Source organism: Malus sylvestris, chromosome 4 (genome assembly GCF_916048215.2).
Source record: "Malus sylvestris chromosome 4, drMalSylv7.2, whole genome shotgun sequence".
Lineage (NCBI taxonomy): Eukaryota > Viridiplantae > Streptophyta > Magnoliopsida > Rosales > Rosaceae > Malus > Malus sylvestris.
In genome coordinates, this window is record NC_062263.1 from 21,794,223 (window position 1) to 21,804,912 (window position 10,690).

At 35.8% G+C, this 10,690-nt stretch overlaps 1 protein-coding gene and 1 long non-coding RNA gene across 2 annotated transcripts; one reads left to right on the forward strand and one right to left on the reverse strand.

Annotated features, from left to right (window-relative positions):
- Positions 1-575: 575 nt before the first annotated feature.
- Positions 576-2,607, reverse strand: LOC126617782 (caffeic acid 3-O-methyltransferase-like). The gene is made up of 4 exons (XM_050285834.1): positions 2,138-2,607; positions 1,434-1,744; positions 1,281-1,345; positions 576-1,087 (listed from the first exon to the last, which is right to left on the reverse strand). The coding sequence occupies exons 1-4, from the start codon at positions 2,575-2,577 to the stop codon at positions 791-793; spliced, it is 1,113 nt and encodes a 370-aa protein (XP_050141791.1). The 5' UTR covers positions 2,578-2,607; the 3' UTR covers positions 576-790.
- Positions 2,608-9,323: 6,716 nt separating this feature from the next.
- Positions 9,324-10,252, forward strand: LOC126619808 (uncharacterized). Its single transcript, XR_007622161.1, has 2 exons — positions 9,324-9,485; positions 9,585-10,252. It is a non-coding gene; the product is annotated as an uncharacterized LOC126619808 (long non-coding RNA).
- The last annotated feature ends 438 nt before the right edge of the window (positions 10,253-10,690 follow it).

The following is a 10,690-nucleotide window of genomic DNA, read 5'->3' on the forward strand; positions in this document are numbered from 1 at the left end:
AAAAAAGGATTTGCGCGATGAAGAAGTAACTTGCGGCGTTGGTTAATTCTTCGTCGTGCAAACCCTGTTTTCACTACCTTGGCGCGATGGTTGGTGTGCGACAAAAGTTTCGTTGGGCTAATTTTTGCGTGATGTATTTTGACTTTGCGAGGCAAAAGACTTGCGTCGTGCAAACTGTTTTTTGCACTAGTGTACAAATACTATTTAATTAAATATGTTCTGTAAAATATATGATGTGGTTGTTGATGAATGAATTATTACTTAAGCATTGATTAACGTACTTAATTTTTTTTGGTGACACATTACATGATTTGCAAATATGGTCTAAAATTTTGACCTATTGAGCATTACTCATCTATTTATTAACAACTAGACAACATATATTTTCAATCAAAAGTTTGGATACTAAATTTCCAACAGAAAAAATAATCATTTTTTTTTTCTGATAGTGCTAAAATATTTCATTCCGGGGTTGGTTAACTCTTAATTACCTTCGCGACGATGTTAATGCTTTGTTTACTTCATATCAATAAAGTTTTGGTATGAGTCGCAACATAAAATATAAGCAGGTCCCAACATAAAACTTATGTGTATATATAACTACTGAAATTAATTAGCTACTAAAAATCCCTTCGAACAACACACAAAAATAGTCCCCTTCAAACGTCAAGTTACACATACATAAAAATGTATTCTTATTTTGTATGATAGACAATAAACTTAGAAAAAGATGGGATTATTAGGTATTTGCGTGTGGGATTATCAGGACCATGAACCTAACAACACTCCTCTACTTGTAGAATTCCATGATCCAAAGATTAGCAGTGAAACATTCATATCTGATGCCACTAAATCCAGCAGCAGTTGCTAAGGCCATGAATTCTTCTTGGCTCCTCTCCATCCCTCCCGGGCTTTGTGTCATCATATGCAGATCAAGTTGGCCGTTGGTCCTCACAGATAGGTTAGAATCCGGCTTAATTGGGAGAAGTGCCTCCACCACTATCACTTTTCCATTGTCTGGAATTGCATTGTAACAATTTTTCAATAACTTTATGCAATCTTTATCCAACCAGTCATGAAGTATGTTCTACAAAATAGTCCCAACAAAAATGGAATTATTAATTAAATAGAAAAGCTTCGGTTAATGATATTCATTGGAAAAAGGCTCCTCATGGTATAAAAGATCAAATAAAGAGAAAATTCCAATTTATAATATTACTTTTCTCAGGTCAAACAAAATATTTAAAAACAAAAATAATGCATGAGGAGTTTAAAATCACCTTCAAAAAAATGGCATCCCCATTTGGAATACTTTCAAACATGTCTCCTCCTACATTTTCAACACCTGCAAAATAAATGACTCCAATCTTTTATTACGCAGAAAAGATAGAATTCAAATTATAGGCCATAATAATATAAATTTAAAGTCGTACCAAGATAAGAGTAGGCATGTTTTATAACATGAGGTAAGTCAAAATTGATGCCCTTAATATGTGGATATTTAGAAGTGATTAGATTAATTGCCCCTCCCAAATTACCACCAACATCAACAAGCTGCGTAACGTGCTCAAAACCTTTGTAGAGCTTGAGAATTCTCTTCATAACTAGGGTGCTATGGTTGAACATTGCCTTGTTGAATATTTCATTAAACCTATGGTCGACACTTGGATACTGAAAGTGGTGCATGCCATGAGCTCTGTCAAAGGCAATTTCTCCTTCAATAACTGCATCTTTCACCTGACGCCTGTCGATGTTCACAAAATTAGAGTTAGCTATCGCTACTTTAATGTTGTATTCTTAGATCTAGACTAGGGGTAGTGCTAGTTAGATTAGGAATTTTCGATTCTACCATTAAAATTTCGGATCAAATAAAAACTTTTCCATAAAGGAGAGAACTCCGGTTCTAAAATAATTTAACAGTTTCCGATTTGCAAATTTTGATCGGCCAAAAATTTTGGAATGAAAATTGTAAACCTTATTTCCGATCTTATCCTTGAACAAATATGGGACACATTCATGTATATACGAAGCTCATGACCAACGAATCTGGGACATATTTTGATCCTCTTCATACATACATGAACATGTCCAATTTTCAAAATGTGGTTGAGCAGCAAGTCTTGACTAAAAAACATACCAGCCTTTTAAGAAGGCCTCGTCTTGAACCAAAGTCAGCACAGGGGCTAAGGAAACACCATCTTCATTAGTCACAAAGTGCTTGGACACAGGGGTAAGGCCGTAGAGCCTCCGGAAACACTTGTCAAGTTTACCGTCAACAACTGTGCAGTCGAGCACGGAGTTGCTGGCCAGGACAGCTAGAAGGCGATCTAGCATCATGGGTCCGTCAGGGGTCTTGGTTCCGATGTGAGCTGCGATCTCAGATGAAGAGAGCTTGGCATTTTGACCCTCTTTTGCTATGATGTCAAAAACGCCAAGCTCAATTGCTGACTGCATGGAGAAGGACAGCACTGAAGAAACCACCAGCTGCAGTGCATGGCAGTAGCTCTCTTCTTCTTTCCTTGCTTCATCATCAAGAGGAATGTCAGGAAGGCCTTTTGGTTCCTCTAGAGAAGCCATTGGATCAGTGCTTGTGCATCTAGCTAAGCTGTCTACATTGATTTATATGCTAAAAAATCTTCGATTTATTAGGTGAAGTGTTCTGTCATTTTCATTGTTTATTGTTTTATTTTTGAGTGGATTTATTTTATTGTTTTATTTTCGTACTTGATATATTATAGCTAACGAGTTGGGATTAAACAAAGTTCTCTGCGGGCATGGATTGCTTGAATAGTTAAATTAAGTAATGGGAAATAATTTTGAATGACAGTGAGCGTAAAGACTATTACATGAACACCATACAAAGTTGGGATGAGGATCCTCTCCGGATCCCTTTTGTAGAGATCTTAGGAATTCTCACATCATGACCGTTCATTGTAAATCGTACCGTTAGTTTTTGTTAGATACCATTTGTGTTTAATCTTAAATAAAATAATTTAAAATAATTTTTAACCGTACGATATACGATAAATGATTAGAATATGAAAATTATTAGGATCCCCACAATTTAGAATTGGATTAATCCAAATCCACAAATTTGAATATTAAATTGAATTTTTTTTCAGAACAGGAGTTAAAACCATTTGTCCAAGTAGCAAACTAAAAGCCTCCAACTACCACTGCAATTAAAGTTGCTGATGAATAACTGATTCATTTGACTCTCTGTACCAATGAATGAAGAGTAGACCTAATGATGCGACGAGTTTTGTACGTTGTTACTAATTGCAAGTTGAAAATAAGACAAATGTGCGAACCTTTTTGCCTACGGTTATCTTTGGTTAAAATGATGCGTCTTTACACTAATACTGTAATTTGGACTAAATCACACAAATGATTAGTCATAATAAATTCTTATTAAACTTATTATTTACAAAATTCGAACTTAACATCTTTTATTAAACTCATTATTTACGAAATTCACTTAACATATTTTAGTTATAATAAGTACAACTAAATTACAATATTAAGTGATGAGTTAAATTTATTTTTTTATATTCATGAGACTAGAGAAATTTATTATCAAGCAAGAAGAAATTTTTTGGAAGTTATATTCAGATTATTTGTCCAAAAATGTGTTTATAAGAAGATGGCGGACGTCGTTACGATTCTATGGCAACTTTTGATAAGACATTGAAACTCTCCATAATTCACCAAATTCGACTCCGTTGTCGCTTACGAATTCGTAGACAAGAGTACTACACATGAAGGAATTTAATTTGGAATTTGGTCCAGTTGTAATTTCATAAATCGGTCACTATGTATTTTTTAGGAGAAACTTGTTGAGAAAGTCAAGGATCATCAGCAAGATACTTGCCAATATTATGAGTCAATCAATGATATCAAGGATTAATATATTGTAATTGATTACATTCCTATCTTGTATTATACACTGTCAATTAGTAGCTAGTTAGTAGGAATTGATTGTAAACATATGGCGACATATAGTAGTATTGTACAAAGAATTGAATTAATGAGAATCGGTGAATTACCACCTTCCAAAATTCACACGGTATCAGAGCCCTTCTTGGGTTCTTAGTTCTTTTTTCTTGGGTTATGGTGGAGGATTCAACATCTGACTATTGAGTAAAAATTGTAAACAATATGTAAACAAATAATTCATTCGACACAATTTCATCCTCGTTCATTTTTTCTGAAGAGGGTTTTATTAATTTGAGTTTGACCCATTCTAGGCTACGCACCTTGAGTGAATTATTTGTTTACATATTGGGTACAATTTTTACTCAACATAATTTTTGGCACGCTCGGTGAGACCCATTCACCTTTTCATCTGTAACTATGAATAAATGAAATCTTATGTGCTACTTATTTTCTCGCAGGAAACAAGATGGCACCACAAGTTATTGTTTACTTCCATGAGCTTCCGACAACTCATGCCAAGGTAAGACGTGTAAAGCATGCTGGTTATCGAATGTCATTCATCATTGATCAAGCACAAGCTTCGCTCAATATCCCAAAGCCAAATCCTGGAGTCGAAGCCAACAAGGCAACTGCCAAAGTCGCAAAGACCGTGCAGAAGAAGACTCCATCAAAGAACACCACAAAAAATGTGAAGAAAAGAGTTGCTAAAGTTCTTAGGAAGAAAAGAAGTGAAAATGATGTTGTGGAAGCTACTGAAGGCCTCCCAAATGTAGCTGCTAAGGCTCCACTTGCATCAACCAAAGCTACAAAGACTAAAAAGCACAGAGTTATCAAGACTAACGCACTTGCAGCTGATAAATCTTGCACCACAACTAAAATCATAGTTGGCTCAATTCCAATCGCTTTAATCATTGCGGAGCCTCTAAGGGTGGTTTCTTTTAAAGAAGAAAAGAAAGTTTCAAGAAAAAATACCACAGGACGTATACAACCAGCCAAGAAAGACAATATTGTCTCAAATATCAAATCACAAGCTTGGTACATTGAAAGTAAAGTCAAGGTTGCTAACCCATACCACCTATGGGGGCACTACAAGGTGACAAATTGTGTCAAGTCCAAAAAGACGAATAAAAAAATACACAACAATGAGACAATGAGAGTTCAAGCCCACATGTTACAGGGGGCATCTAAAAAACATCTCAAGACACGTTTAAAAACCAAGTTATGGGGCTCCACTCTAGCTCGAAATCATAGGGGGCATTCCCCGATCTCCAAGCCAAGTCACGACCATGTATTGGTCATATTAAACAATCAATGGCTCAAACAAGACTACATCAATCCCATTACAAGGCATTTGCCTCGAACAACATTCCCAAATGGTTGGAGAGTAAAAATGAAGATGTAGAGTCTATGTCAGTCATGGTAATTGGCACATCACGTCTAGAGGAGCAGCTTCAAGAAATGCAAAGGAAGCTAGCCGAAAAAGATGCCGAAATTGTAGCATTAACTGCACAGCTAGCCATTAAGGCTAACATTGTTGGTGGTGGTGAGACGAAAAAAGGAAAGTTCCTCAAGTCAAATGAATAGAGAAATTGACCGAGGCGACGACAATACAAATGTGCTCACATAACCTCGTACCTGAGATCGGAACTTTTGTTGTTGTTGCAGAGCCTCAAACATTTGATGAGCTAGTCTCGATGGCATGCAATGTTGAAAAGCAAATTGCTCGAAATCGATTTAAATTCCGAGCATGGTCAGAAACTGAAAAGACCAACAAAGGAATAGAAGGAGAATGAGCTTTTTAGACGTAAAGCCTTATAAGGTGGTCTGAAAAAAATACACACTGAACTACGTATGACTTGATCCCTAAAAAAAAAGGGTACGTAGGCAACCTATCATTAAAAATGGGTGCAATCATAAAAAAATAAAAATAATTCCCAAAATTAAGGGATGAACTACGTTCGGTTTGATCATTTCACAAGGTACGTAGGTTGTCCAGTTTTATTACTAGATACAGCCGTAAAAACCATTTTCCCAAAATTAAGTGATGAACTACGTTCGGCTTAATCTCTTCATAGGGTATGTAGGTAGTCTAGTTTTATTACTAGATACAACCATAAAAACTATTTTCCCAAAATTAAGGGATGAACTACGTTTGACTTGATCCCTTCACAGAGTACGTAGGGAATCTGATTCCCAAATTTAGATGCAGCCATAACTCATCAAAAATTATATATTTGTCCCCCAACAGAATTATCATTTGTTCGAATTGTCATATGCTAATATTTGTTTGAACTCTTCCCAGGCGAGAGTTTTAAGGACAAAGCATAGGTGATTTTCACTTATGTAAGGTGATGAAAAAAGTCTGATGCATTGAAAACACTAAATTGTCATGCATGCAGCAGCTGTACTTAAAGTTTAAAGCAGTAGCTATGTTTGAATAGGACAAGATTCTCTGCCCTCGTAGTTGTGGTGCCCTTTCATGCTCTCCTATTTTGTGCGGTCACGGTTAAGCCACGTCCATATTTTATATTAATTTTTTAATAAGATAATAAGACAAAAAATAATAAAAATATAAAATATTAACGTAACTTAACCGTGATCGCACAAAATAAAAAAGCATGATAGGGCACCACAACTAGAAGGGCAGACAATCCGTTTGAATAATGGTGCTGCTATCTACAAAGAAGCATGCCGTGTAGACTACAGGTTAAAACAGCAGCTATGTTTGACTAATGACACAGCTATCTACGAGGACACGTGCCATGTAAACTAAAAGTTAAAAGCAACGACCATGTTTGAAAAACGGTACATCTATATTTGAAAAAAAAAAAAAAAAAACCCTTTTAAACATAAAGGAAAACATGCCTTTATTACAAGATTACCAACTAAAGCATTTCTCTCTCTCTCTAAATATATATATAGAGGTAAAGGTACGGCATGCTGAAGTTGAAGGTGCTGCTATCTACAAAGAAGCATGCCGTGTAGACTACAGGTTAAAACAGCAGCTATGTTTGACTAATGACACAGCTATCTACGAGGACACGTGCCATGTAAACTAAAAGTTAAAAGCAACGGCCATGTTTGAAAAACGGTACATCTATATTTGTAGAAACATGCTGCAGAAAAAAAAAAAAAAAAAAAAAAAAAAACCTTTTAAACATAAAGGAAAAGACGCCTTCATTACAAGATTACCAACTAAAGCATTTCCTCTCTCTCTCTCTCTCTCTCTCTCTCTCTCTCTCTCTCTCTCTCTCTCTCTCTCTCTATATATATATATATAGATATTTTATATTAGCATCCCACAAATTGTTGAATGTACTCTACATTAAAATTTAATATTAATAACTTATTTACCCTACTATGCAATTACAATTTTGACCTTATTAGGTTGAAAAAAAATAAAAAATTTCTAAATACACCCCAAATCACTTTTAACGTATTATTTATTTACTTCAACTATTAAAACCCTTCCCACCTTCTATTGTTGAATAAAACCCTAAGCAATGAAACTACAAACATGTTGATTGAAAAAAATTATTTTTGACCGGAACATGAAATCGGTGTTTCGAAAGCTTTATATGAGGTAAGACTTAATATTTTTCTTTGTTTTAGTGATTTCGACGACATCGATAATTATTTAATCTCACTCAATCTAATAGTTCAAGAATTAACACTTATGAATCTCATAATTCAAAAACCATGGCATGCAAACTGATTGCAGATTGAGTCAATGTCATTCATAAGGTGCTTTCTTGCAGGTCGACTTGGTTCGACCAAAATATGCACAAGAAAATGGAAACAACATGGTAGCTTTGAAATCATTATTATTATTATTGAAAAACGTTCAAATGAACCTAAACATTTTTTTTTTCAAATAATTCAATTTGATATCATTCGGCAAACTAACGTTCAGATGATTTGAAATAATTCGACAAAATTAAAAATGAGTGTTACAAGATTTGAGAAATGTGAGGGTGTATGTAGAAAATGTAAGGTGTATATTAAGAATGTGGGGTGTGAGGGTATTATGGGGAAGGAAGTGTGGTGTATTAAGATAATTTTTAATTGAAAAATTAGATGTGAGGTGTATTAAGTATGTGAAATTTATTCAACAACTTGTGAGGTGCTAATATAATTAGCCTATATATATAGAGGTAAAGGTACGGCATGCTGAAGTTGAACACGGAACGTAAACTGAGCAAGGGAGATGCGTAAAGGAATATGGTTTTGAATAACATAAGAAAATTCAAATAAATCTCAAACGTTTTGGTTCAATGAACCCATTATTATCAACCAAGTTTGCTCAAAAGAGTCTGCGAAAAAAGAGGAAAGGCCAACATAAAATAGCAGGAGGGCAAAACAGAAGGAAAACCACATGAATCCCTACTCCGGTTTACTGCAAGAGTGGAGCAGGGAAGCAATCAAGTTCAAAATTATTTGGGTAAAGTACAAAAAACTACTTTAACTATTGATGTCACGACATTTTTATACATCATCTTTTAAAATTGACAATGTCATACCTTATCTTATGAATTTGTGCCAATGTCATACCTTCCGTTAGCTTAGCGTGAATTTTTCAGTTAAATGCTGACGTAACTTGATCCAGAGCCCATTTTTTATTAAAAAATTTTTAAAAACTAAAAAAAAATCATTTAATATTTTTTAAATATTAAAATAATAAAGAAAAGTTAAAAAAACAAAAAAAAAAAACCAACAATCAGTTCGTCCCCTTCCCCCCCTTCTCTCTCTTCTCCCCATCTTCTCTTCTTCCCCCTTCCTACAACTTCAACCCAGAAAAAAGAAGAGAGAAAAAAAAAACCAATTTGTCTTCCCCACCCCCTCTTCTCCCCGCACCCAACCTCCCCACCTTCCCACCCATCATATGCACCCACTACCTGCAACCCAAAAAAACAAAAACCCAGATCTCAATCAGGAAAGTGGGGGGAATGGATGTGGAGGGAAGATGGTGGGTACACGGCAGGGGGGGCGGATGGACGAACTGGGTGTTCGAACTAGGTGTCCTTTTTTTTTTTCTTCTTTTCCTTCTCTCTTCTTCTTCTTCTTCTGCAGGTTGGGTGTGGGGGGGGGGGGGACATACCCTTTTGTTTTCCTTTTCTCTCTTCTTCTTCTACAGGTTGGGTGGGGGGGGGGGGACAGACGATTTCCATTTTTTTTTCCTTTTCTTCTTCTTCTTCCTCCTACTCCTCCTTCTTTCTGGGTTGCAAGGGATTGGGTTTATGGTGGGGGGAGGGGGGACGAACAAAATTTGGTTTGGGTTTTTTTTTTCTTATTCTTCCTCATTCTTTTTCTTTTTGGGTTGCAGGAAGGTGGGGAAGAGAGAGAGAGAGAGAGGGGAATGGACGACTTAGAGAGATAGAGAGAGAGAGAGAGAGAGAGTTTTAAAAAATATTTTTTTTTTAATTTTTAATTATTAAAAATATATTTAATTATTAGTGAGTGGATCTGCATGTAGCCACATCAGCACTTAACAGGAAAATTAACAGAAAAATTGACGGATGTATGACATTGGCACAAATTCATAAGATGAGGTATGACATTGTCAATTTTAAAAGATGAGGTATGAAAGTGTCGTGACACCAATAGTTGAGGTAGTTTTTTGTACTTTACCCAAATTCTTTCTTCTGCAGATTTGTTCAAAGCTTCAGCACGCCCAATGTCCAAGAAAAGCCCTTCATTCGCGTCAATCCAAGACTGACAAAGTTTTACATCCAATTTCCACTTAATTGAAGCTTTAAGGTCTCTCACTCGACGCTTGACAGAAACTCTTCCGGAATCATATTGCTGACGAAGAACACAAGCAACCTCATCTGCTTCTTTTCCACTAATGGTATTGCACGTGGATAAACTACTATACACTAACACTATGTTTGGATACGGTAAAATAAAACAGAATTTCACTTAAACTAGGGAATTTAGGATGGGAAAGCAGTTTTCCCTCATTTGGGAACCTTGTAACGCAAGAAACGGCAAATTCTACAGGAAAAAAAGGTGGAAATTGGGGATGAAGAATTCCGAGTTTAATTTCCGCCTAAAGAGGTGTAATTTCACAATTCCAACAACGATGAGAATCCCGAATTCATCCGCGGGGAGATTTTGTGCACGCCAAACTTCAGGATTAGGGCGCCAAAGTCGAATATCTACCGCCAAATTTCACAACAAAAGGGCTGCACGATCTTCACTCTGTTAACTTTCCAATTTTCGAAGGGATTTTCGATCGTGCAATCATCTTCTTCCTTTGTTCTAGGTCAGCGACACTACTCTATTCTATCTTGAAAGATTTTTAGCTTTTTGGGTGCGATCTTCCTGTAAGCATCATGTATTTCTGGTTTCATTCCATCCTTATCTGGGTGCGATCATGTATTTTAGGGTGCGATCTTATTTTTGGGTGCGATCTTATTACTGTAAGCATCATGTATTTTTGGGTGCTATCTTATCTGGGAAGGGTGAATTGTCCGGTTGAATTGCCATTTGGGTGTGATCTTATTATGTTTTATTTTCTCCGATTGAATTGTCTATTTGCTCTGTAACCTTATCTGGGAAGGGTGGAATGATTTGCTCATAATTTAAAATGGTAGTAAATGATGTCTGCTAAGTGTTGAAATTAAAAAGCACTAACACTACTAGATTAATTGCAATATTAAACCAGATTAATTGAATATTTGATATGTTAGCAACATCAATTTCTTCCTGAAATGTAAGAACAAATGACAGAACAGACAAACCTCACAAGGGT

What these genes read in the sequence shown, in the direction of transcription:
- LOC126617782 (XM_050285834.1), bottom strand. Translation starts at nt 2,577, where the DNA reads ATGGCTTCTCTAGAGGAACCAAAAGGCCTTCCTGACATTCCTCTTGAT. An exon ending in GAGGCCTTCTTAAAAGGCTG is followed by an intron (nt 1,745 to 2,137) that starts GTATGTTTTTTA and finishes GAACATCGACAG; the next exon opens with GCGTCAGGTGAAAGATGCAG. An exon ending in GGGATGCCATTTTTTTGAAG is followed by an intron (nt 1,088 to 1,280) that starts GTGATTTTAAAC and finishes ACTATTTTGTAG; the next exon opens with AACATACTTCATGACTGGTT.